At 40.5% G+C, this 27,962-nt stretch overlaps 3 protein-coding genes across 16 annotated transcripts; 1 reads left to right on the top strand and 2 right to left on the bottom strand.

Moving 5' to 3' along the window:
• The first annotated feature begins 9 nt into the window (after positions 1–9).
• On the top strand, positions 10–7,008 carry srpx2 (sushi-repeat containing protein X-linked 2). Its single transcript, XM_088373971.1, has 10 exons — positions 10–348; positions 801–875; positions 1,519–1,710; positions 2,304–2,480; positions 3,726–3,849; positions 3,926–4,047; positions 4,228–4,407; positions 4,982–5,115; positions 5,193–5,314; positions 5,843–7,008. Exons 1-10 carry the CDS (start codon positions 303–305, stop codon positions 6,024–6,026), a joined length of 1,356 nt encoding a protein of 451 aa, XP_088230097.1. The 5' UTR covers positions 10–302; the 3' UTR covers positions 6,027–7,008.
• On the bottom strand, positions 6,726–22,493 carry sytl4 (synaptotagmin-like 4). Of its 11 annotated transcripts, none has more exons than XM_088373878.1 (34): positions 22,312–22,493; positions 20,452–20,620; positions 19,346–19,561; positions 19,108–19,217; positions 18,836–18,941; positions 17,699–17,938; positions 17,529–17,611; positions 17,365–17,462; positions 15,431–15,521; positions 15,260–15,357; positions 14,604–14,685; positions 14,428–14,525; positions 14,108–14,198; positions 13,932–14,029; positions 13,627–13,717; positions 13,459–13,550; positions 13,134–13,224; positions 12,960–13,057; positions 12,226–12,316; positions 12,057–12,148; positions 11,828–11,918; positions 11,653–11,750; positions 11,380–11,452; positions 11,188–11,285; positions 10,848–10,938; positions 10,678–10,772; positions 10,491–10,565; positions 9,842–10,008; positions 9,516–9,618; positions 8,805–8,966; positions 8,045–8,150; positions 7,856–7,964; positions 7,570–7,778; positions 6,726–7,238 (listed from the first exon to the last, which is right to left on the bottom strand). In XM_088373878.1, exons 2-34 carry the CDS (start codon positions 20,568–20,570, stop codon positions 7,093–7,095), a joined length of 3,708 nt encoding a protein of 1,235 aa, XP_088230004.1. In that variant the 5' UTR covers positions 20,571–20,620; positions 22,312–22,493; the 3' UTR covers positions 6,726–7,092. The 11 variants fall into 11 exon arrangements, with proteins under 11 accessions (XP_088230004.1, XP_088230011.1, XP_088230021.1 ...); XM_088373885.1 differs by having other exon boundaries at positions 20,452–20,613; XM_088373895.1 differs by having other exon boundaries at positions 17,529–17,587; positions 22,312–22,492.
• Positions 22,494–23,595: 1,102 nt separating this feature from the next.
• On the bottom strand, positions 23,596–26,802 carry tyw2 (tRNA wybutosine-synthesizing protein 2). Of its 4 annotated transcripts, none has more exons than XM_088393782.1 (7): positions 26,622–26,802; positions 26,445–26,481; positions 26,062–26,260; positions 25,825–25,975; positions 25,508–25,617; positions 25,173–25,330; positions 23,596–24,791 (listed from the first exon to the last, which is right to left on the bottom strand). In XM_088393782.1, exons 1-7 carry the CDS (start codon positions 26,672–26,674, stop codon positions 24,420–24,422), a joined length of 1,080 nt encoding a protein of 359 aa, XP_088249908.1. In that variant the 5' UTR covers positions 26,675–26,802; the 3' UTR covers positions 23,596–24,419. The 4 variants fall into 4 exon arrangements, with proteins under 4 accessions (XP_088249908.1, XP_088249891.1, XP_088249900.1 ...); XM_088393765.1 differs by having other exon boundaries at positions 26,334–26,481; positions 26,622–26,800; XM_088393774.1 differs by having other exon boundaries at positions 26,334–26,481; positions 26,702–26,782.
• Positions 26,803–27,962: the final 1,160 nt, after the last annotated feature.

Below are 27,962 nucleotides of genomic sequence, written 5' to 3'. Positions count from 1 at the left end.
TTTGTCTTATCGACGCGCTGGAACGTCTTGACTGACACGAGACAACAGCCCCTCCTAGTGGATTTGTACTCGTCACTGAAGTAACAAGGAGCTTTTCGGCTGAGCACTCCCGAGAAGACAGAAAAGCTTATTTTTCACCGGAAACAAACCAGTGAGGGTTTTTAAAATTCGTTCGAGTGTCACTTGTCAAGGTTTTGCAAAGTTTAACATTGTTGGGAGTTAGACTCCAGCCAACGCGAAGCTGCGCACAACGTTTTTCCTCCCAGCAGTGTCATCCTTTTTTCCCGTCCAAAGGTTTGACTATGACTCGACCACTGGTGTTCTTTTTGTTCTCTTTACTTCTCTCAGGTGAGTCCGTGAAGCTCTCATGATGATAATAATGGATAGTTTATTTATGTGCTTGTGAATAAGGTCTAGCATTGTCTCCCTCGATAAGCCAGTCAGCTTTTTTTTGTTTTTTTGTTGCGGTATTCAGTAATAAGATATGCATTAGATACAGATGTGGTTAAAATTTAGACCTTACTCACACTTCAGGAAAACAACATTTGGGATTCCCCAGCATGTCATAATTAATTATAAATGAACCAGTGAAAATGATTACCCAAAAATGTTTTTTCCCCGCTCAAGTATATATCACTCAATTTTTTTTCAATGTGTGAATGCTGTAATGTTAAGCTCCTGCTAAAGGAAGCTTGTGTTGCTGAGATTCCTCAGTATCATCTTAACTGTTTCTACATCTATTCCCATTTTAAAGGAGTTTTGTTCCTTTTCTTTATGCGTTTCTTTTTTCCTTGTTCCAGCTGTGTGTGCGACCATAGAGGATGGTGGCTATGATGATGTTGCAGAGGAAGATGATGAGCTTCATCTCTACACCAGTATGTATGGCAATAACGCACAAATGGGCCAGACTTATCTCTAAAGATCAAAATCACAGTGTACCAGTATTATAATACACTAACAATATACAAGTAGATGTGTTCATTACAAATGTGGGGGTCTTAGTCATTCCTAGAGTTAGGACACACACCCACGGCAACGTGTCTTTCTGGCAGGGCCACAGAGAACGGTAATGTTTTTAAGAGCAGGCTCAAGACCGAACTTTTTAGTTGAGCTTTTAGTGGATACTAATATTTTTTTTTTTTTTATATTTATTTGATATTAATATTATTCATATTATGTATGTTTACATTTTGATCAAGTTTTGTGGCCCTGTGTGGCTCGGCGAGGGTTGGATATTCGCCCTGCACCTTCTCTGGGTACTATGGCGGCGCCCGGGTGGCTGTGGGTGATGTGCTGCTCTCGGTGCAGATGGCTCTTACGTTTCCTCTCAGTCTGCTCTTTTGACAACCGAGGATCTTCAAACTGCTATGCAAACCAGCTTCAAGTTTCTAGGAATTATTGGCATGATAAATGCCCGTATAACGGCCAGAAAATACATGATGTAATCTACGTACGTAATCCTGTCCCTGGCCTTTATTACACATACCGTACATACGTTACAAATGTTCTTTCCATCAGAACTTCACTGGTGTCACTCTCCACGTCTCGTCAACGGGGAGCTGTCCTGCCATTCCCCACAAGGTCGCGCATACCGGACCACCCAGGGCACCCGCTGCACCATGAGCTGCGATCGAGGCTACCGCCTGATTGGTCAGAGCTCCATCCAGTGCCTCGCCAACCGTCGCTGGTCAGGGGTCGCCCTCTGCCGCAGTGAGTGGAAGTTGCTGTTAACAGACGTCACAGTTCGTCTTGGGGGACGACAAGTTAATTGGAGATTGTAGCTCTGCTTTCCCACAGGCGGAGATATTACAGTAATTAAGTATAAAGCAAATGCTCGTCATTCATGATGGAGCCTACAAATTCATAATTGATGCCCCGCCATAAAAGGTTTGGGGTTGTAATTGCATACAGATGCTCCAAAATGGTTGCAAAGCACTTAAAAATGGAGATGATCATCAAGCATCAACACCATGTTTATACGCACAGTCCCCTCCAAAACAATTGGAATGCCAAGGTCAGTCCCTTTCTTTTTGTGGCATGCTGAAGACATTTGGGTTCCAGATTCCTGAAATCTTTGCAATGATGTTTCAAAAACAAAGAATGGTGTTATGTCTAGAGGTGTTTTACCCATCTACTGTAGATGGCTTTTCTTACTGTAAAACATGTTTGATCTGAAACTGTCTTCCGTATACAGCAGAAACAAAAGAATTGACCTTCCCTTTCCAATATTATTGGAGGGAACCGTAGAATGGACACAATCATTCCATCCGAGTATCAAGTTGATCTTGATTTTTTTCTTGCAGAGATGCGATGCAGTGTGTTGCCCCTCATTCCGCACGGCAGATACACGTGCACTCAGGGCTTTGTGGTGGACTCCAGATGTGACTTCACCTGTAAACCCGGCTATCACATTGAGGGGGAGTACACACGCACGTGTCTGCACGGGGGGACCTGGAGCGGGGCACAGCCCCTATGCATAGGTACGCTTCAGAGGTGCTTGCACTCTGTGCTTAAGTAGAGGTACGTATACTTACGTAAAAAAAGACCGAGCACAACTGAGATTTTGGTGACGAAAGACGACTATACTTTAGACCAGCTTGGCGCAGGTCTTAGTTGTGGTATAGGTCATTAGGGCAGACAGTTTCTGTGGTGCGCTAATATGTGCGGTGGATGTTATTGTAGTTCACTCATAAATATGAAAATATCATGCATCAAACCCTCAATTAATTGAACACGGAATTTTGACTGTGTGATCACGTTTTACAGGCACCACAATTACACAAGTAATTATTATAAGGAAGCAAATTATTTCAAGTTATGTATTCAATTAATCATTTCAGCAGTAAAGACCTTTTCACACTGCACTTGGCAGAGCAGCACACCATCAACATACTCATTTTTGTGTGTATAACACAAGGCTACGAGGATAGAATTCCCTGCGGTGCACACCGATCAAAACCAAGCGCTAAAAATCTTAAAGGGTCCAGAGTCATTCTAAAATGAAATACGGTACTTAAGTACTGATAACTGAAAATTCTGCTTAAGTACAGTCACCAGAAGTCATACATTGAAAAAAAAACGCAGTGATGAAGAATTTCCTTACATTTGATAGCTTCAAACTGCAGTCGTAAAATGGAGCTAAACTCGGCACATCTGCTTTGCTGACTTGCGTGTTTTTTTGGTTTTTTTTTTCACAAGCACAGCTCTCCCGGGGTTCACTTTCACCAAAGTAAACATATTTTCTCTCATGCTGCTAATGGAATCCAAAGCTGTGGTCTCTTCAGCTTCATGTTTCCTTAAAGTAGTGGTTCTGAAGCCAAGGAGCCTAGACTATTGTTCTAACTAAATAAAGTATAAATACATTTACTCATCACTTGCCCTGTTAAATGTAAGAAAAATATGTCCTTGCGTATATACCCAACACACACACACACACACACACACATTAATCATAACCTCATCCACTATTTGTTTTTAAATGCTAGGACTGGGATGGGCAACTGGCGGTCCACACAAAACTAATGCTTGGACCTCAGATGTATATATATAGTTTTGGTTTTATGAAAACTTTAAAATATACAAATCATGTGGTCACTATTTAGCAAACTTGGTCACGGCGGTGGTCTAGATTGTAACCCTCGCAAAAAACGAGGGATTGCTGTATTTGTCTACAATGAAAGATCAGTTTTCCATAAAATGTGTTGTGGGTCTCCAACTGATTTCAGATACAGAAGCTCCAAAAATCAGGTGTCCGCTATCCAAAATCAGGGTGGCAGAACCTGGTAAACTGACTGCCAGAGTAACTTGGGATGCACCGGTTGCCACAGACACAGCTGATAAAACACTTGAGTATGTCTCTGATTAACTTGAGGACCATTCTCTTGTTTCAAATGGAAAGACATGTTCGACTTTCTTGTCTTTGTAGTGTGATTCTAGTTGGCCAGCAGCCCGGCACCGACTTTAACGAGGGAGCCAATATCATTCGCTATAAAGTGTACGATCAAGCCAGAAACAGAGCTGCCTGCAAATTTATCGTCCGTGTTGAAGGTGAGCAGATACTTGGAGCATGTTCTGCCTGTAATGAATATGTCATTGAGATAGGTGACCAAAAGATACATTTGTAGTGAGTTAATAATTTGGGACAAATTAAGTGTAATTGGATCATTTTGGTGACTCAGTGGTTGTGAATCATTGAATAACACCACACTACTCTTTTTTTCCTCCCAGTGAGGAGGTGCTCTGCATTGTCTCCGCCTTTGCACGGTTCCCTCACCTGCTCCTCCGATGCCACCAATTACGGCGCCGTCTGCGAGTACCACTGCGATGGCGGGTACGAGCGCAATGGCGTATCCAGTCGGGTTTGCCAGCAAGACCGCACCTGGAGTGATGGACCTGTGGAGTGCGTTCGTGAGTATGAAATACAAACTAGTGGGAATTATTACATTCAGAAATAGCGTCCAAGTGGTTCCACAAAATCAAATCATCCTGATTGAGATTAGAATTTTTTTTGGGTAGATTTATAGTCTTCTTAAAAAACTGTTGCTGGAGTCATGATTTTATTTCGTGCAACAGCTTGACAAAATAAAATTAAATAAAATTCAATACACCATTTTATTTGTCAATATTAGCCCTGGGTTATGAAACCTCTTAGCCGATGTGGCTAAACATTATATAAATCTCATAGCCACACCCGAGTGTAGTTAGCCACAACCTGCCTGTAATTATCTTTGTAGTAAGTGTTGAATAAAAAAAAAGACGTTTTATTCATTAAATAAGTTTTGAATCAACGGGCCGATTATGTTGAAGATTTTTTTTCTGCCAAATATTAGAATCAGGATTGACCCTAATCAATACGAAAGTGACCCCATTTAAATAGATGGGTCATTTAAATAAAGAAATACCCACTGGTAGAAAGCAGACAAAATACGTATGTCGTCTCACTGTGGCCACTATCTTGGTGACAGTGATTTGTGTGTTGTAGCCATGGAGATCGAGTCAAATGTGCAAACGGTGTCGGCTCTGCTACATCAATTTTTCCAGAAGAGGCGACTTCTCATCCTGTCTGCGCCCGACATAACCGACACAGACTACCAGCTGCAGAACATTATGATACAAGTGAGGAGAACTTTGAACAACTTGAAAGCCCCCCACAAAGGCGGTCAAGAATCTCTCTGCTTTCGTCCCACCCCCAGAAAGCAGACTGCGGATTACAACTGCGCCATGTGACGCTCATCGAGCTGCTGGACTCGCCCCCGCGTGAGATAGGACGCATCAAGGATCACAACTTGACCTCGCTAGTTGTTGAGGAACTGAGGTGATGTTGAGAGATATTTTCAGTGATTTCCACCAACTCTTGACTCGGGAAGTGCCTTCACACTCAAACGCTGAGATACAATACAAATAGGTTGTAAATTGTCAAGGTGTCCCAGTCTTGACATTCAACAACTGAACAAAACTCATTGTCAGTGCCCTGCCCGTCCAGTTCAGACATTAGCAAATCACAAATCAACCCATTAGTCATTGCACTGAACTTATTTTATCAACATATACATACTATATACAAAGACATAGACTTCCTATTAAGTTACATAATTCTGTAACAGAGCAAAAACTATGAACAGAATCACACCAGACAGACACTCAGTCATCTAAGTAGAGGCAACTATATATACATATATTTTCCAACGGGCAGTCCAATTTGTGTAAATGCTCAGTTTTCCAGACTGGAAAATGCTTTCATTGAGTTCCCTCACAAGTCACACTCGCACACATGAATCCCACATCTGACTCAGCGCATACCTAATAGGGGATCTCAACTGGATTTTAACGATTTCCCAAACAGGCTCACATTCCGAATCTCCAGGCAACATTTCAGCATGGTGCTGGTGGACAAGCTCGGGCAGGATCGGGAGCGCTTCATCACCCCCATGGCGTCCGAGGAGCTCTTCTCTTACATTGACAGCTTCTTGCTGGATGAAGAGGAGAGGGAGAAGCTGGATCTCCACAGGGACTTATGCGAGTCATAAAATACATAATAAACAGAGTGGGAGAGGGACAAGGTGACATAATAAGGGCCAAGAAAGCCCAGACGGACGCAGGAGGAAAGGTGCACAAACCTCCCACGCTTGAGTGTTTCTGCTGATCACCAGTAGAGGCTACTTGAAAAATCAATGGAGCACAAAACACATTGTCATATTGTCATACACACGCATAAGCATGCGCGCGCGCATACACACACGCGTATGTAGTATGTGTTTGTGCTCCATTGTTTTTCCACACAACAGACAATTTTTTTTTATATATAGATATATACACACACATTAGAAACATAGTACAGTAAAAGTAACACTACATTTACAGTTACATTCATCAATAATTTCAATGCAACACAGTTTTTTTAATTTAGAGAATTTTGTTAAGAAACAGTTTAACATTGAGCTGCATTCCTATTAATCTACAATTGCTCACGTTATAGTTGGTCAGAGACTTCGGCCTTGGGCACCGCCGCATAGCGTCATCAATCCATTAGAATTAACAGGTATTTACGATCACATGCAAAGGCTCTGAGGCTGCGCACAAAAGCAACGTTTTCAAAGAGAAAATTCCATTAAATGTCATAACTTTGTTAAAAACAAAAGAATTGTGATTTAATTGCTGTTTTAAATAGATTTTTCTTAATGCATCGTGGTTGGGTGTGATACGATGGTGTAAAATGAAACAAACTGTAATTTTAAATCAATATTTATTGTCAGAAGAGCATAGTTGAGGCAACTTTGAGGTAACTATGGAAGTAAAAAATGTCATCTGCAACAAAGACTTCATAGACCCTCTACAAATACATTTGCTAAGACAGTGATAAAGCTATAAAACATTTCAAAAACAACAATTTGTTGGACATGGATGTATATCTCAATATACTTTGCATCATGACTGACGCTATTTCTGTGCTGTGTAGCTGTGCTGAAAACCAAGTGTGAGTGTTTCGAAATAAACTCCATCATTTGAGCATTCTTTGGCACATTATTCATCAAAAATCATGTCAAAACTTGAGCCATCGCCCTCCCCGGCCCTCCAAAAAAGAACCAGGCGTCCTCATTTGCCCTTCTTTTTCATGGTGGTGCGCAATGGAAGGGTGCCCTCTGCCCAAGAGTCTGGGTACTGCATCATTTTCTGCCACAGACTGACCTCTTCTCCAACTGAATCCATCAACACTTCCTCATTTCCAATTTTGACAGTGCCTAAAATGGAGCACATTACTGCATTTTAAGACCATACTGAAATGTACTTTAAAGTACTGTAGTGTATCTACAGGTGCTTCTCAATAAAGTGAATAATGTAGAAATGTTTTTGCATGGCGTCAATTCCCATGATACAACCGCGAAAATAAATTGAAATGCTGCCACAGGATGGGAGCAAAGCACCACAGGAAGCGCAACTCACCTGAGCATAGTTATGTAAGTAAGTTAAAAAAATTGATGGATGGATACAAAACAAGAGTGATTATATGATTAAAAAAAAGAAAAGAAATTAAACTGTTTATCATTCTGCATAATGATTTAAGTGTTTTACCTTCACCGGAGCTGAGGCGCACTCCTCCAAGGAATTCATTGCTCAACATGGCTTCTCTGTCCCACACGGTAAGTTCCAGACACATGGTCCTCAGTTGCTCCAGCGATAGCTCCTTGTACACAAATGTGTGGCCATAGTGAGGATTCAAGTTCTTCTTCACGACGGGCGTCTTTCTCTTGTTGGTCTTGGACTTGGATGGAAACAAGTAGCTGTGAAATCACAGTGAAAAGGATCTTCAAAAAGAGTTTTAACCATAGAACGCCTTGGAGTTTTGTTTCCGTCTTACCCTTTCACAAAGCTATCAGACATGCCTCCTCCCTTCATGGCCATCAAATTCTTTGCCTCCTTAATCAGGATGTGGAGCTCCCCACCTTTCACCTCAACTACCTTTTTGCCTGGAGGAAGAGACAGAATTTTTAATTTCACATCAGCAAAGTGCGGCTATAAATCAGATCTCCTCGTACTGTAGCTTTACCTTTGAATTTCTGTAGTGGAGGGCCTTTTGGTGAGACATACTTCAAGGAGATTACCAGCTCTCCTTTGGATTGGGTGAACGCCGATGTTGGTACGCAGCACGGAGCCTTGAATGGAGAATGTTAAATGTATTATGTTCATGGTGTGTAGATTTTATTCGTATTTTCAGACACACTGGAGATGTTTTCAAACTAATACAGTTTGATGAGAAATTTTTAATACGGTGGTGATTTGAGGAACGACTCCCATTCCATAACCACGCTCGTAATTGAAATAAACGGAAATGGCATTGTATTCAAATGAGGTAAAATAACACTACATTTGTGTTTGCATTTGGAAAAAAAAATCACGAGCATGACAATTAAATAGCAAGTACTGTAATGAAAGTTAAAGGGAAGGTCAAATCAAAATTTTCTTTACAATACATTCTATGCTGCTCCCAATTGGAACGCAACATTCTGATTAATATTGCATTTGTGGAATAGGAATTAATCAGCAACATCTACTTGTGTTTTTGTTGACATCCCCTTTAAAAAGGATTAAACAGTTTGCCACACAGAATGAATTGAATGGCCAATGTCTTGCTAGTTCTGCTGTGCCTCCCCGGGCCACCTGAGACGGATATACAGGTACTGTTAATTGTGATGTCAAATCCTTTTAACACTGCACTTTTTGACACAGCATCAAATTTGATGGTGATAGAAATGACATGACATCAAATTTTACAAGGTGATAAAATGCTGTTTACTGAAATAATTTACTTTAGTCATGAGGGCCATGCATTCTTCCTGTGGGGAGTCCAGGTCATAGCAGTCCAGAGCGATCTCCACCTCTCCTAAGAAAGGGTTGCTGCCGAGGTGGCCGTGATGCCACACCGATATCAGCATGCTCCGAGTTAACAGCTGATTGCGGCGAATGGAGTACTAAACAGGAAGGAGACAATAGGACAAATGAGTACACATCCCCAAAAAACATGCTTGGTAGGCCGACTAGCACTCCAAATTGCCCCTAGGTGTGAGTGCGAGTGCGGATGGTTGTTCGTCTCTGTGTGCCCTGCGATTGGCTGGCAACCAGTTCAAGGTGTCCCCCGCTTACTGCCCATGACTGCTGGGATAGGCTCCAGCACGGCCGCAAAAAATGCACTATACAAGTACGATTAAAAAAAAAAAATCTGACAGATATTGACATATTTCACCAAAGATGGCTGCATTACAGTGTGGGCGGATTATTTAGGCCATGATATAGTGGTGCGAGGGAGGTAGCACTTGGGTTATACGTATGGTGCAATTGAAACAGATGCCCCCCCTCCCCCCACCACTGCAAATCAGGAACAGAGTCAACATTGACAAGCGCTACCATAAATCAATAGTCATCCTAAAGGCCTCACTGGGTGTGTTGATGCCGAGTCGCATGCAAGCCAGACCAAGTGTCAATGAAATCTAAGGAACAGGACGCGTTTGTCTCAAGAGTACCTTGAATGTTTCTTCGTAGACCGGGTTACAGGTGTGCCTCTTGATTGTTGTCTTCCTTTTGCTCTGACGAGATTTGTCCGGGAGGAGGTAACATTTGACGTAACTGAAAAAAAAAAATGAAGCAATAACTCTGTTTTCTCCTTGCAAATCTCTCACATGACTCGATTTGCGGACGTGTTTGTTGACATTAAATTTCCCATGCAGCACACTTGAACACAAAGTAGCAAAATGTGTACATAAGAGGGAAGGTGCATACATTCGCAAATATTGAACACAAACAGTACAATGGTCGCGCTCGCGGAGTGAAATGAAAAAGTGATATTTACGGGTTGGAAAACTGCCGTAAGCTATCGCCGCAGGCCAGCTTGCGGCACTCCTTGATTAAAACCTGCAGACTCTGGCTGGAGTCATCGTAGAACATGGAGAAGACCACCTCCCCTCTCACGTCCACGCTGTAACCGTCTCCAGAGTCACTGTAAATACTCGTCATGCTCTGTGAAGAAAAAGCTTTTATTGGGCGATTTCTGATCAAAACTTTCATGTCTTCAGGCACCAACTACTCATTAATAGTGCAAACTTCAAATATACCACAACATATGATCATGAAACATTGGCAATTGAAACTCATCTTACAACATTACCATTAAAAATAAAAGGGTCATGGAGGAAAAATGCCCCCAGAGTAAAACCCTAAAAGTAATTTCCAACAACAACTCAGAGCAAAGTTAGTTTCTCCTCGACATCCAAAGATGTTAGTTTCTGAGTTCAGATGCATCCCTTCAACATACAGTTGTGCCTAGAAGTGCGGGTTTGGGTGAGGTGGGGGTGCTTGACAGCCCAAATGACACTTTACTTCCTGGCAACGATGACTACTCGCGGGACTTTGGCACCATCATACCAAAAGCACCCAAAAACATCACAGTTCCTAGCAGAACAGTTCAAAAGCTTACATTAAAATATGAGAAAAAAAATTACCATTGAACTTGCAGAGCTGACCATCGAATTTCTATGAAAGTTAACCAAGCTGTCAATGTCCTCGTCTTCATCATCCTGCAAGTATAAACAACCACATTACTATGCAGATTGAGGTTCGTTTGATAAGGTACTTGACCACACTTTTCTTCTTTTACATTAAACATTAGCGTTTGATGAAAATACTCACTTGCATGTCTAACTCTGGCACAGATTGGCTCCTGTTTCCCATCGGTACGGTCAACATGTCCTGATTCTCACGCAAATCAAGCGTTGATAGGTGTTCTGTCATCAACGCATAGAGCATTACTCTTGAACTAACCGACTACAAAAGAGCAAAACTGACAAGAAGATGCTTACCAGGAGGATTTTGAATACGACTGATGCTCTTCTTGAAAAGTCTCTGAACGTCCAACTCTGGGCTGGGAGACACTGGCTTTTTTTCTGGGGCCTATTGCAGCATACACAGGCAAAAAAGGCATCGCGAATTGTTGGGCTGGTTAACAAACCACAAGTTGCCAATTACACAAACAGCATGGCAGAGGTGATGGAAATCTTAAAAACTGGATGAAGTGCACCAATTTTTCAAAGCCTTGAGGTAATTTATTTAAAGAATAGAACTAACATGTTATTAAAACACCTGGGAACTGTTTCATATTGTGGAAACACGCATTAAAATGTCACCTACTGTCCGACTTACTTGTGTGTCCAAACTTTGGACAGATTGGCTCTCTACGTCTCTTAGGATTTCAAACGTGTCAGGTTGATCACAAATATCCAGCCCGCATTTGACACTTTCTGTAATAAACATGAATTATGACTAAATTCGCTCTGCGGTGTGGGAAAACAAATTACAGGACAACAGGGGTCATACGACGAGGATTCTCATTACTTGTGACGCTCTTCTTGAAGAGCTTGTCACCATCAAGCTCTGGGTTTGAACTGGCACGTTTCATTTCTGGGACCTAAAAGAACATACACGGCTAGTCATGTTCAAGAAAGTGTAAATGGAGAAAGCAGAGATAAAAACGGACCAACGTCTACTTGACAGCTCCATGACAGTTTTATCTCCTTATACCCAAAAGAGTGAGGGCCAAACGCGCACACACATTCTTTTCCACTGCATAGTACCAAATCTATGAACACACATTACTGATCTACTTACTTGCTTGCTCAAACCTTGTGCAAGTTGTCTCGGGGCAGGCACGGGGATTGCACAAGAGTCAGGTTGACCACAAACGTCCGGCCCATATTTGACACATTCTGTCATGAGCATGAACTACAATCAAATTCTTTTTGCTTTGTGGGGAAAGGCTATGTCAGAACAGTATGGGGCTTACCAGGAGGATTCTCAGTGTTTGTAACGTGCTTCTCCAAAAGGTTCTCAACATCAAACTCTGGGCTTGGACTGACCTGCCTTATTTCTGTGACCTATAAGGACACACACAACTAATCATGTTCAAAGAGGAGTAGATAGAATAGTGCTTGAAGTTCTGCCTCTTTTTGGAAAACACAATCACTGACTTGCATTAAAAAGAGAACCTTCCCCTAAAAACAAGGCTGACTTACTTTTATGGTCAAACCTTGAACAAACTGGCTCTGAGTGTCCGCCAGGTTTTGATATAATTGCGATTGATCATCCAGCTCACAATTGACATGCTCTGTAATTCATACAATATGTTATAACCAAATACACTCAGCTTTGTGGGAAAACAACAGCAGGACATAAGTGACTAACCAGGAGGATTCTCAGCATTCCTGACGCTCTTCCTGAAGAGCTTGTCAACATCAAAATCTGAGCTTGAACTGTCCCGCTTTATTTCTGGGACCTTCAGTACAAGGACAAAAGGCTAGTCAGGCTCGAAGCGAGGTAGATGGAGAAAGCTGAGGCAGAAACAAACACGTCTATTTGACAGCATTTTGACAGTCCTAGCTCCAATAAGCGTCACAGAAAAATACCATTCCCAGAATTATCACCAAACCCAAACACCACAACATTGCGTAAACCTGGCTTTTCCATTGAAGAGCACTGCCTCAGTTCAGCAGGCCTTGTCTTGCTTTGGGAGAAGCTGGTTTTCTACTTCAAAATAAAACCAGGAAAAAGTGCAAAAACAATGCAGCTTTGAATGGATCGGTCAGAAGAAGATCAGGCTTTCTTGGCCTTTACTTCTTAAGAGGAGACAGAGGGCAGCAAGCAAATTAATAGCAGCAGCAAAATGGACACTGTTCAGAGGCTCCCGCAAATGACATCAGCTCAGGATCCCTAGAAGCACCACTAACCAGGTAGGAGAGACACCTCCTCCTCCGTACCTGCTTTTACTAATGGAATAGCATTAAGAGTGATTAGTCACTTTAAGCAGAATGGCTGGCTACTCAAGTAATGGGAAAGATCTCACCAAAGATAGGTTGAACAAAAAAGCAAAGTTGAAGGTCCCACCAGTCAATTAAGAAGTAACTTACAGATCTACTTACTTGCATGTCCAAACCATGCACAAATTGTCTTTTGGCAGCGACTGGGACCTCATATGAGTCAGGCTGTTCACAAACATCCAGCCCATGTTTGACACATTCTGTCATGAACATGAGTTACAACCAAACTCTCCCTGCATTGGGGGGAAAATACAACGAGGACAATGCGGGGCTTACCAGGAGGACTCTCAATGTGCTTTACGCTCATCCTGTAGATGTTCTCAACACTAAACCCCAGGTTTAAACAGGCCTGCTTTATTTCTGGGACCTAAGGACAAATGGCTAATGATTTTCAAAGAGGAGCAGACGGGATAATAGATGAAGTGCTGGCTTTGAGGAAAAAGATTTAATGGTCTTTATGGGAACTAGCTTTCCCCCAACATTCCTTCATGGTCGCGAAAGCAAAACTCACCATTGGCACGGGAGTATTTGTGGCGACCGATATAGATAATTGAGCACTTACATGAGTAAGAGCTGGTCCCTAAAAGCAGGGCTTACTTACTTGCATTTCAAAATCTTGTATAAATTGTCTGTCAACTGGGACTTCATAGGAGTCAGGTTGATCACTCACATCCATCCCATATTTGTCACATTCTGTAACGAATATGAGTTATCACCAAATTCTCTCTACTTTGTGTGGGGAGAATAACTTGCAGGACAAAAGGCATACCAGGAGGGTTCTCAATGTGTTTCACACTCATCCTGGAGAAGTTTTCAACATCAAGCCCTGGGTTTAGGCTTGCCAGCTTTATTTCTGGGACCTATAAAGGACAAACGACTAATTGTTTTCAAAAAGGAAAACATGGAGAAGTGCATGAAGTGCTGCCTTCAAGGATATTTTTAAAGTGCTTCATGGGCACCAGTTTCCTCCAACATTCTGTGACTGACATGGAAGCATAACTCGCCATTGACATGGGAGTTTTTATGTGGCTTAAAGAAGAACGAGCCACCGCTCCACAATAAGGGCTTACTTACTTCCGCTTCCAAACCTCGGGAAAGTTGTCTCTTGACACCCATTGGGACCTCATGCAAGTCAGCTTGTTCACTGACATCCAGCGGATATTTGTCAAATTCTGTAACGAACATGAGTTACAACTAAATTCTATATGTATTGTGGGGGGTAAAAAATGGCAGGACAGCAAAATGCATACCAGGAGGATTCTCAATAGGTTTTACGCTCTTCTTGAAGAGTTCATCAACATCAAACTCTGGGCTTGGACTGGCTTGCTTTTTTTCTGGGACCTAAAAGGACAAACGGCTAAGCGTGTAGATGCTCGAAGTTCAGCTTCTCAATCTAAAATACTTTAATGTCCTTGAGGGATGGACACTTGCTTTTTTCGCCCTGACATTCTGGGCTCTTTATGGAAATGCAAACAGGATTCACCACTGACCCAAAAGTATATGGGGGGGGGACACACGGTTGCTCATCTGGATGAGAACGAGCCAGTACCTGAAGGTGGGGCTTACTTACTTGTGTGTCCAAACCTTGGACAAATTGTCTTTCGATGTCCAACAGGGTCTCATATAAGTGATATTCATCACAAACAGCCACCTCATTATTGACACATTCTGTAATTAACATGATGAGTTATGACCAAATTCTCTTTGTAGTGAGGGAAAACAACAGCACAACAATAACAGACTAACCAGGAGGATTGTCAATGTTTTTCTTGAAGAGGTCATCAACATCAAACTCTGGGCTTGGGCTGGCCTGCTTTATTTCCGGTAACTTCAATACAAGGAAAAAAGGCTTACGTTCAAAAAGTAGATGGGAAAAGCTGAGGTAGAAATAAACCCTATAAAGTCTCTGTGACAACATCGTAACTGTGTTAGCTCCTTATAAGCAGTAGCGTGAGAAGGAAAACATTATTCCCAGTTCTATTGTCAGCACACTGGTTTTCTACTTCAAAACAGTACAAGTAAAATCTTAAAAAATGTCTTAAATGTCACATTGAAGGCATCTGTCAAGGATTTCCTGCATTCTCTACTCAAGGAGGCACCTTTAGTTATGAGTCAAAAATGGACAACACCAGCAAAGTGATCACTGCACGGATCACCCAAATGACATCAGCTGCACACACCCAGAAGTCTGCCTGACTATGTATACAAAATGGTATACCATATTTTGCCAGTTGAAAAGCATCAATAGCAAGGTGACCTGCTTTGAGCAGAATTTTACTCATGCAGTGGAACAGATGTCACCAAGATGTTCCTTTGAGTTCCAAAGTAAACATTTGAAGCTTTTACTAGACAATCTATGTGATAATATTAACGCTAATGAAGTACATCACTGTTCTACTTACATGCGTGTCCAAATCTTGGACAAATTGGCTCTTGAAGTCATCCAGGCTCTCATATAAGTGAAATTGATCATAAACACCCAGCTCATCTTTGACACATTCTGTCAAACATGAATTACAACCAAATTCTTACTGCATTGTTGTATAGCAATATCAGGGCAATATTGGGCTTACCAGGAGTATTCTCAATGTGTTTTACACTCTTCTCCAAGTGTTTCTCAAGATCAAACTCAGGGTTTGGACTAGCCTGCTTTATTTCTGGGACCTATAAGCAGAAACGGCTAATCATGTTTAAAAGAGGACTAGCTGGAATAGTGTATGAGGTGCTGCCCCCTTGTATTTATGGGAGCTTTCTGTTGTTCCCCTTCATGTGCTGGTCTTGTCATGGTAACTAAAGTACAACAACATTGGCCCAGCATTAAATATGATGAAAAGTGTGACAAAGTGTTGGCCCCTAAAAACAGGTTGATTCAGTACAACAAGAACTAGGGCATGAAAACGGCACTATAACTCGAGTTATTTTGATGAAAGCATGTTGTACACAGTTCCCAAGTGTTTTAATGATATATTTTAAATTGTGGAAGTAAAAAAGATCATAAAATGTCTCCTTAAACCAGTGCTTCTCAAATGTCTTTTATGCCACCCCACCCGGAAGAAGAAAAAATCCTGCACCCCACTACTCTCCTATACATACCATTTGTCTACACAATTGTAATAAGTACACCGAACATTGTATCCTAATTTAAATATCCGAACGTGCACGCAGTTTGAAGTGACAGTGGCAGTGAGAGATATGCCTTAGAAAAAGAATATCAATTGGAAGGTTGCATATCAATTAGTCATAGTTTATATGCAAACTTTCAAAATATTGAATTACCTAGCATATTTATCTACACTATTCATTGTGAGGCTCTCTCTGAAACACTGGTTATGTCCAGAAAAAGATCTGGAGTTTGAGCTGGAGGGATATAATCGGAATTTTATAAATAGAGTCAGTAAACAAGGAGGAGGAACATGTAGATAAAACAATATCATATAAGATTGTGACAGAAATGACAACCACTATTAATGGCATGTGTGAATGTATTACAATAGAAATGCTTATAGGAAAAACCAAACAAAAAAAAAAACATTATTGTGAGTAGCATTTATAGAGCTCCTCGCTCCAACATAAGGGAATTTAAGGAAGTGATGGAAGCCATTTTTACAAACAAAAGGTAACTTTCATTTTTGGAGACTACAACATAGATTTATTTGATCCCAATAAAATAGCACTGATTGATGATCGGATGTATAGCTTTCTGAATAAATATAAATTACTCAAATAATCAATATGGATAAAAATTTTTCAACATCTATGGCTTGATTGGATATGGTAGAAGAAAGAACTAGTGCAATTGATAAGATGTTTGCAGTAGCTATTTTTATAGATTCAAAGAAAGCCTTTGATACGATAGACCAAAATATTTTGTTAACAAAATTAGAGCCTATTGTAATCATAGGGTTAGGGTTTCAGTGGTTGAAAAGTTTAATGGAGACGAGACAGCAGTTTGTGGAGATAGGGGAACACAGGTTATTACGTTTAGATATCACTTAGTGTACCACAAGGTTCGATATTAGGACCAAAATTATTTATATTGGTTTTAAATGACATATCTAAAGCTTCTAGTGTTATTTTCATCGATAACACAAATGTTTTCTGCTCTGGAGAGACTCTCCACCAGCTAATAAAAGTAATTTCAACTGAGTTGGCCGAATTGAAATTGTGGTTTGACATAAATAAATCATCTTTGAATCTTAAAAAAACAAAAATTATAATTTTGGGAAAATGGGAAATTCCGGCATCTATAGAATTGAAAATAGACACCACAAACCTGGAAAGGGTATAAGAGAATGAATTCTTAGGAATCGTTATTGACTAAGGTTTGCTGGAAACCACAAGTAAATTACATTAAATGGGCAAATGGGTTTTTCGAATAAAGAAATCAAATCTAATGACTGTTCCCTGGAGTCACACACTCAGTGGAGTCATACACACTCAGTGTCCGCCCCACTATTTGAGAAGCACTGCCTTAAGTGCTAATGAAACACATAACTACTGTACTTACTTGAGAGTCCAAACCTTGTACAAACTGGCTCTTAACTTCCCCTGGGACCTCATCCGGGTCAGGCTGCTCGCAAACATCCAGCCCATCGTTGACACCGACTGTAATAAACATGCTGACTTATAACTAAATTCACTCTGGTTGTGGGAAAACAAAAAGAGTCTTACCAGGTGGAGTCACACTGGAATCATGGGATTGGTTGTAATGAGGTGGGAGAATCGCTCTTCTGGATGACACAATAAATCCAGCACTTTGAAATGTTTCCAAATACACACAACTTAATATAGTCCGAGTTTATCTGACATTCCAACATCAGCACCACCAGCAGTGACTTTACCTGGGCAGGTCTGGGGTTACACGACCAGACTCGGTGCCCGTTTTGCCGCTCATGAGGCTGGCTACTTCTGCCGACTCGGTGTCATTCTGCAATGACTTCAACAGGGCATCAATTCCTTTTCTTTCGTAGGACACCGTTGAAGCAACAGAGCCAGAGTACTCGCTGGAAGGACCATGATGGAAAAATTCATCCCCTTTGGTTTCAGAAGACGCCGTCGAATTGATTGAGCCTGAGTTCTCACTGGAGACAAGACAAAAAATTGAAATAATCTTTTGCAATTCTAACAGTTTGTTTGTACAAGTATTATACACCACTCAAAAAGTTAGGGATATTTTGCTTTTTGCATTTGGGTGAATATTTACAGGGTTCATACACATTTGAATTTTAAAATGTTCTTTATTCCCCACACCCCAATTTCAAATTTTTCTGATTAAAAAGAAAAAACAAACAAACAAACCGTTGATTAACTAGATGCACTATTCAGATTCTTTGTATACCTTGTGGCCAAATGATTGTGATTTGGTGAAATTCATTAATCCTGAGTGTCCACAAATAAATTTGCTAGTTTGACGTTAAATAACCACTGCTTGTATTAGTATTTTCACATATGGTTGATATATTTCCAGTATGTGACGGGTGACGCAAGCTCTCAGGCTGGCACCACTGTACTTTGTCGGTCTTTGTTGACTCGAAGGCAAGTATGCAGCTTCTGCAGAGCCTTTTTCTCCTCACTTCCTAGTCAGCATCCCAGTCAGCAAAAGGTGTTGTAATTACCCCAAAATTATTGGATGAAATTTTCTTCTAATTATTACTGTTTTTTTATTAACGCGATTAATACTGCTTGTGAAACATGAGTTTAGTGGCACCAAAATGACCACTACCACTACTATAAATAAGGGTGACCTTTGCTAATTCATGTTGTACAAACGCAATATTAATAGGAAAGCAGTGCTTACATTAATGAGGTTGTATACAACATATTATTGTTAGGGAAATTTTTGGAGTGACCTCCCCTTTAAGTTCACCTGTATAGGTTATATTGCAATTAGGTTTACACTAAAGTTTCACCGGAAACCTTGATATCCTTAACTGTCTGTGCATAGTATACTTGATGTAAAGGAGGAAATAGTTTTGCACCTGATGTTGGTGGTGTTGACTTTCTGCCGGGGGACAGGAACGGGAGGACCTCGGGCCGATTCCGAATGTTTTAGTAGAACATCTCCCATCGTCACATACTTTTTTGCTTAAAAAAAAAAAAGAAAAAGAGTGAGTAAATCACACGCAGAGCAATTTCCTCTTTTACTGTTTGATTAGGACAGCATTCCAGTTACTTTTGGCATCCCGGGCTTGGCGCACTGTTTACATTCCTTGTCATACAGTCAGAACTCACTTCCTCTTCCTGTACTCACCCGTGGGCCTCTTTCTGAGGCTGCTTCTCACCAGCTCATGGCCAGGCATGGTGGAGAATCGGTTGACCCTCAGATTGTAGAACCAGTCACCTGTAGTCTTCCTTAGGTCGCTAAAAAGACATTGCAGTCGCACTTTTGTAAATAGTTTATCAGCCTAACAGATCTCCTGTCAGCTTTGCTGCCTACTCTTATTAGAAAGAAATGTTTTAAATGAGGGTAATTAAAAACATTCCCTTACGACTCTTTGATGCACACTCTGCACAGCCAGGAGCCATCGGGGAAGCTGGCTCTGCATTTGCTGCACACAAGGTGATGGCAGCGTTGACAGTGGTCAGAATTGAACACCAGCAAACTCATAGAGCCATGGCATCGGGCGCAACTCCGCTGACTGTATCTCCTGCTGCCTCGTTTGGCCCCTTTCCTCTTAATTTCTAGCAACTCTGCCTTCAGCTTCCTGCGACACAACATGGCGAACAAAATGCAATCTAGTTGAAAGTATGATGGGGCAGCAAAAAACAAAACAAAAGCAATGTAAAATCATCAACAGGAGTACTGCATGCTGCTTTCTACTGCCCCCAAGTGGCCTCGGTGCACACCAGAATAAGTAGCACAATGTGCATCGAATTGAATGAGGGTGTGACAAAAACTGCTTAATTACCTTTCATTCAATTTAATTATGTCCTTACTTTATTTTTCTATGCTGCATAATGTTAGAGGTGCTATTTTTTCAAATTAGTAATAAATACAAAACGTTTGGTAGCTGCTTTATGGGGGGCTGGAACAGATAAATGGGATTTCCATCCATTTCAATAGGCAAACATTATCGAGCTAAGAACTTTTAGAGCTACAAGCATGGTCGAGGAACAAATTATACTCGTACCGCAAGGCACTACTGTGTTTGTATAGTGTCAAGCAGCAATTTGTGAGTAGCAATTATAATAATAATTATTAATATTAAAGCTGCGTTTGGACATCTAAACAATAATTTTAAAAAATCAGAGCGTAATTATACATAGACGTTTGCCATTCAAAGCAGGGTTAAGGCTCTATCCCTACTCCACAGTCTCCACTTTACTGCAGGGTTCCATTTTTATTACCACCCTTTGTCCGCTCTGAAATAAAATCAGTGCTCCAACTGTATCCAACAGTAAACACAGCAAATTCTCATCCTCCTCAATTGTTTGGTGTTTCTCCCTCAGACTTGATGCATTCGTTGTGCCATTGTCGTCATAGTTTCCGCTGTGCTGATTTTAGTGGAAAACAGGCTGCCCTAAAGTGACAGGAGCAGGGCCAGTACTTGCTGGTGTGGGAAAGGCACATAAACATGATAAGGAAACTTCTCACCGAACGCGCTGCTCCTCGGCCTGCCGGAGCTCCTCATCCCGCCGCAGCACCTCCAGGATCAAATCCCGCTCGGTGTCGGAGAGGAAGTCCAGGTCAATATTGTCAATTGAGTGAGGCATGGTGGCTGTTGCTCGGTCAACAAGATCAGTCACATCCAGTTAGCTTGATACTGGGAAAAAAAAATACAGGGAACTAGTATATGCTTTTGTACAATGGCACAATGGCAATCGAATTAGGAAATATGAGTCATTTTGGTAGTTACTGTATTTTGCTAACCTGGCAGTAAGACATTGAAAACCTGCCTCCTGTACTCACACATTCGTCAGTAGACTCGAAGTGTGTTCAATGTCCACACAAAACAGAACAATTAAAATTGAAGAAAAAAAAAAAATGCACCAAACAGCAATGACTTGTACATGAGCATGTTGCAAAGGTATGGGGAAACTTTGCTAATTTGTTTGATGCACCAATATCATAACAGCTGCATGTGAAGGAGTTCAAGTTGCAGGGACAGCTTCTCTGAGAAACCTGCTGTGTGTTTAGTTTGCAGGGGTACTCCGGAGTGGCTCTTAATTTTGTGATGTCACAAAGTGAGGAGCCAGTTGTTTTCTTGGATCGGGCGGGGCTACTCGCTTGGATAAGAGGTATGAGCAAAAATGCTCTGGAATGAGTAAATGGAGGGGTGTTTTGACAAGGAAATAGTATAATAAGATGGCTAAAAACACAAAAAAACATTGTTTTAGCGTGATAATAGTCCTTGAAGGAATGGATTAAAACAGGTAATGGGACATTGAAACCTTAGGTACAAAAAAAAAAGACAGGTTCTTTAGGGTGGTGTTGTGGCATCATTTGACAAATAGCTATAGTACTTTAAGTTTTGGTATTTGATTAATTCTATTCCATTGATAACAAGGAGAGGCTTCTTCAGTGGCATGTGACCAGGATTCAGGATGCAGCAGTACAACATTCTGGTTTAACTAGCATTACTTAAAATGACAAATGATTTAAAAAGGAAGTAAACTAGGATGTGATATTTTGCACTGCCATGCTGAAAGGTTGTTTGGCACAGGGCAGGCAAAAATAACATCAACTTGGCTTTCAGTTTGGGTTCCCACCCTCTCAAGATACAGGGATCAGCAGCCATTTAAAACAAACAAGTTTTCAGCCTGAAATGGAAGTTAAATTGCCTCAAAATGAGCTACTTTTACAAGGCATGTGTAAAATTGTTTGAAAGCCTAGGGAAAGGCAAAGAGGACATCAGGTAGAAGTAGAACAATACCTGCAGGGCAACTTGTCTACCCAGGAAGGAACGAAACTGCGCATACGCAGTTCCCTACCTTCCCAAAAACTACAAATTCCTTTTCCATCCTTCCAAAGTAGATTATTGTTGTTTCAAGGTGCGAGAGACATATTACGTTTAGTAGATAATTAAAAATGAGATAAGCAACCATTGTTTAACTTCAATAAAAAAAACGAATTAATTAATGACCAAATAAATAAATAAATAAATAAATAAATACATAAATAAATAAATAAATAAATAAATAAATAAATAAATAAATAAATAAATAAATAAATAAATAAATAAATAAATAATAGCCACTGATGCAGACTCCGACATGGTCACGTTACTTCTAACCAGTAAGTCATTAAACTGGAATTTACACAAACAAAGACGTGGTTGCTTAATGTTTAAAACACCGCAGGAGAACTGGTTTCGCTCGGATTAATTCTACGTAATTGTGCACGCACCTGTTGCCGAAAAGTCAAGTTTACGCCATCACAGTTTAGTTTACAGTCAAAGTTTTTATCCTCCTCGAAAGAAAATTGAGAATAATATTTTTTTTTAAAAAAAAGTACCTTGGAATGGTTTTTATAGCTCGGCTTCTAAGACGAGTGCAGATCCACAGCCTTCGCTTTCCTCCTCCTCAAGTGAGAAGAACCGCAGTGCAGAGTGCTGCTTAGAAAGTGAACAAACAGGAAGATTGGACACTTGACGCCTCTGTCCGCCTTTCCATTGCACGTTCATTCTACTGCCAACCGGAAGCACCGTAGTGACTTATTAACACACATAAGTGATTCGCACACTGTCAAAACGAAGTATCGTAGCACTTCAATTAAAAAAAAAAAAAAGAAGAACAGAAATAGCCCAAGTCTTCAAGAACAACGAGAGAAATCTTTCACCCGAAAAAGTAAACTGTAAAAATATATTTAATATTGCAGCCCTAATCCACTATAATTTAATGCAGGATTTGAACATTAACACTGGTTTTATGTAAAAGAAAATGAAGAACATTATGTGTCAATCAGACTTTAGTGCACATAAAAAAAAAAGCTAAACTACAATTTACTATTGTTACATACTATAGTATTAAAAAGTTACATACAACAACCACTCATTTATCACAGGCTTACCTTTCAGACCACCCCGTAACGGACGAATATTTTGTTTAATATTCATAAACATTTCATGCAAATAAATATGCGCATGTGCGGTGCACTATTGTTTTATCCACTTGAGGTCGCCATTCTCATGCTCTTTGTAATATCTGTGTCCATCGCTCTCCCAGGGTTGTGAGTGTATGTTAAATGTGAGGTCATCAGTCATAAATAATAAATAGGTCATAAATCACATCTTACCTATTTGCCATCTTTGTTTAATAATATAATTTGTGTTCATTACAAAACTGCACCATGATGACCTTCTTCTTTTTACATGCATTGGCTCACAGAAAAAAAGTCACCCCTATATTTTCATTCATGCATCATGGGAAATGTTGCATAGGCCATACAAGGCCAGAGCCTAGATTTTAAACATGAACTGCAGAATTGCAAGGTAGACAGACAAAATAACCACAAGTCCATCCTGCTGTCCTCCAACACTAGCATGAAAAAACAGAAAAGTGAGAAATGTTTAGTCAAGGACCTGTAGCTCTGGGGAATTAGAGAAAAGAAACTTTTAGACTGTTCGGAATCACTCACAAGCCACTATTTACAACGGTGCCTTGAATTTAGAGGTCTGAAAATGAATCGACTGACAACTAATGAATTAGCAAACTCATTTAAAACTACTCTGAGTGGATTAATCGCCTTTGTTTCCCCATTTAAATGAGTAGAATGCCCAAGAATCTGAAAAACACCTATAAAAACAACCAATAAAAATGTGTGGTTTATTTATGATAAAAATAGCAGTGCATATTGTACTTACAGTATAAAACCATACGTTTACACAAAAATAACAAAGCAGTTTTTATCACACTTTTATCATTTGAATGGGCATTGTGCTGCTGCCCACATAGGCCACCTAGAAGCAGTCCGATAGACTGAAATAACATATGTGGACGGCAGTGCTGTAATCGAACATCAGAATACGTTGCTGCACCGTTTCTGTTCATACATCAGTTGGCAAAACCTACGCATTTCCTGTTTTGTGTTTGGTTAGCTTTAAGGTCGCAGACTAATGGCTAAAGGTATGGACTTGTTACAGTGTGAAATTCTCCAAATTTTATTTCGATTAATGATAAACTTCGACTGGGAGCGGCATTCAAGAGCTTGAAGCCTACTTTTTAGAAGAATTGCTTCCTATTTGCTTAAGTGCTGCTTAATGAGAGATTAGTTGATTTCACTGACACCAGACAACACTCATATTTCAAGTTTAAAAGCAAAAAATAGGACCAATGACAGCTGGTATCTAAAAAAACTTAAGGCAACTCAATTGTATCTTGAAGCACCATACAACATAGTGCCCTGAATTGTGAGTATGCCAAATTGTAGTGCCATTAAAATGTGTATAAGTAGAAGCTATGCCCTATATACACCAAACCAATCTGTTTCCAATGATGAAGTCAACTCAAATGAAACTGCTCATTGTCTCTTGAATGACACTAAACCTAAGTGGCAGGATTCAGTGTGTCTGTACATATCTAAAATATGTAGGTCGTGCTGCCTGTAATGATTATGATCATCATTCAGACTGGTCTGCACTCCAAGTCCAGCACAACATGATGCACATGAGGTGCGTATGACTTTACGTGTTTAATGTGTTGGATGTTTGCTCTCCATGTCGTAGTCGTGAGTTTCGTCAAAAGACACACAATGCGGTTTGCGGTGGCAGTAGCCCAGGCCTGCCACGCCTCTCTGTCCGCTCTCTTCCCGGACGCGCTGTAGTCGGCATCATTCTCTTCATGCCAGGCCATGGCATTTGCTGATGTAACGTTTTGATGAATGTGTAGGATACCACCAGTTGTTTTCTTCAGCAGGCGACAAGCGACTGGCCATCCGTCCTCAGAGCTCGGAATGAGGCCCAGATTTATCCGGTCTGCAATGTCACACAGTTGGACCTGAACAAAACAAAAAGGATCCTAGTACTTTGAACCAAAATATACAGTTCCTTGAATATGGTAGACCCATCTGTTGCCTGTAGTATTTATTACTGAGGTTCCAACCTTTCCTAATGTCAAACTTTCCTATAAGTCTCCATCCTGACACAGTTGGAAAAGCTTTTCACTAAAGTGCTTGTAGTTTCTGCATAATATTAAGACTTTTTTTCTATCATTCTGTCCCTCATAGGTTAGATAGCATTATCTATTAACACCTCGGAATAACACCGTGTGCCTCCACTACTCCTCAGTATACTGTGGTACACTGTTGGTGAACTTAATGCTGTGTCAGGTGCGTGTTCAGGTATATTGAGGCTGAAGAGCACATAGAAAATACATTACTTTTCGATTATCCCCTGGGTGAACCGTGCAGCGGTCATGTACTTGGTTGATGACTAGGTTTTTACGCAGTGCCTCAACCGCATGTGGGTTCCACTCGCAGGCGTGGACATGTGCCGCACCCGCATGGACCAGATACGGAAGCGTGAAGTATCCTATACCTAATAGCATAAAAATGAACAAAAGTAATTTCAATGATGCATGTTGTTTTCTTGCCGTGGGCTGCATACTACTACTAAAAACTATGCTGCACATAAACAAAAATGTCAGGAAAGATATTAACAGTGACTTGCTGTTTAATGGAAACCCAAACTACACAGACCATACAATTTGCTTACCTGCATATAAATCAACCACGGTCTCGCCCCTGCAATCAAATCCAGCAACCCGCAGCTTCTCTGTTATATTTCCAGCAGAAAACATACATTTGGTGACATCAAACTCATACCTGCAATTAGACAGACAGACATTTAGAGCAATAATCTCCCCAAAAAATGTCACACAGCTGCATTGTTTTTCTGGTTTCATTCATTTATTATGAAAAAATGCATAATAATGTGGTGTGCTTAATGTTCTGCATGCCGAGCATATGTATGGCCTACTAGTAAACAATAGGAGTAAATTAAATGATCCACACACACTGCAAAGGACTCACGTAATGCCATTGTCCACATGTTTGACCCAGCTTTGCTCTCCCAGCAGAACAGTCACTTGCGGTGATCGGAAACCATCACTGGATATTCGATTCATCGTTGCCAGTCGTTTGGCTCCAAGGCCTTTGGCTACAGTGTGCCATAGCTGTTGATCTAAAATAAACAGAAAGAAAAAAACGTTTGTAAACCAACTGATGTTTGCTTAAACCAATAAGCACACTGGAATCTGGCAATATTACCAAATTTCTTCCATACAGGTAGGGAGAAACAGTTGTGCCCTAGCAGGACCAAATCTCCATGCCGCTGGAAGCTGCGAGGCAGATCGTCCCTCACCTCCTTTGTCCAACTTTCTCCATGAGATTTCAGCAACTCCTGGAGGAGATCTTCAAGCTTATCACCCCTCCGCCTGCATCTCTGCTTCTTGGACAGCGCAGAAGCCTGTTGATGATGTGAAGCCAAGTTGGAGCGGCATTTTAAAGTGAATTTCTTTAATTCAATAAGTGTTCGTCACCTGGCACCAAACAACTGTCACATCTTTGAGAAAGTTTTGCTCAAGGTGTTGTAAACATGGAGGTAAAATGGGTACAAGGACAGTCCCGGTAGGCTCTTTCACAATACATACATTTCGGTCCAGGAAATTTTGGGACTGCAAGTGTTCCCTGTGTATTACACACACAACAATGACTTTTACATTACGACAAGCCAAGTAGATAAACAACACTAGATACAAACAATCGCTCATGTCCTTACTAGCCATGCTAACCACGAATAATTTAAAGGTTATTTTGCTGGCGATTACCTTAATTTCTGTGCATGGCAATGAGGCACACGGAGACAAGGCACCCCTTCCATTAAGAATAAATAATAAACAACATTTACCTTGAGAACATAAAACAAATGTCGACACAGAAAAATGCGAACGCGTAACGCGGACCACTGGGACCAAGGATTTGTTTCCAGCGGACGGTTAAGAACAACGGACTAGCTTGACGGAGAACTCTAAGGGCGATATTAATTGAAAATATTACATGTGTAAGGTTAATATGTGTATGTCTGTTTCATCACTATCAAGTAACTTCCGATTAATTAATTAGCTAAAAAAACAACAACCCCAAAACATTGAAAAAACATTGAACTAGTTGCGCATGATTGCCGATAGAGGCTGCAAAATTGCTCAGTGATGCTGGGAAACTTCGACACAATGGGCTTTCTACTCGTTGCGGAATGAGAATAAATAAATAATAATAATAAAAAAGAAAAATCCACCATATTTTATTTATCTTATAGATATAATTATTAAGCAGAACATAACAGTACTACTACTACTACTACTACTACTACTACTACTACTACTACTACGACTACCACTACTACTACTACTACTACCACTACTACTACTACTACTACTACTAAACATTAGTCCAGTATCTTAATGCCTTTAGTCCACTAGGTTATAGTGCTGTAGCTGACACATACTGGGAAACACACAAAAAGCATTCTGGTAACTGATATATTATTTAAACATTGAATTCAACCGTATTCATAGTCATATTTTCTTTTCATATTCTTAGTTTATCCTCTGCAAGGAGTTGAGGGGAGTTGAGACATCTATACTATACAGATATCCTCATACAGCATACGTATCTATGTTATATTTACACATGGAGGTCAAGGCAGGCAGCATCACCACGATTGTCTTTCAATTGATGCAAACCGAGACAAAAAATGCTTTTAATTCTATTTAATTGGCTGGGTGGATAGATGGATGGATGGATGGATAAATTGTCTTTGCTTTCTATTTGCTTATATAGTTGGTTGAGGGGCTTATAGTGTAATATTTTTCACATGTCTGCATTCAAGTCAAGGTCTGCATTCAAGTCAAGGCCTGCGTTCTACTATATTGTTAATATTAGAAAACAAAAGCTGTGTTAAGCTGTCTGCAGTTTGAGCTTTCATTAGCAAAATAACTGAAAAATCTTCAGTGTTGTTTTGCAAGAGAATGATTTGTCACATCCACCCTGCGTCGTTTAATATATCCACACTCTCTCATGCATTTAGTGAGGAAGCATTTATGGCTATGTGACTGAGCTAAACAAATATTGAACTTTCATTGGATCACTATTAAAGTCACTCTGTAGCT

This window comes from Syngnathus floridae, chromosome 1 (assembly GCF_059516105.1).
Source record: "Syngnathus floridae isolate MCC-2025c chromosome 1, RoL_Sflo_1.0, whole genome shotgun sequence".
Lineage (NCBI taxonomy): Eukaryota > Metazoa > Chordata > Actinopteri > Syngnathiformes > Syngnathidae > Syngnathus > Syngnathus floridae.
This window is presented reverse-complemented; position numbering and strand designations above follow the sequence as displayed.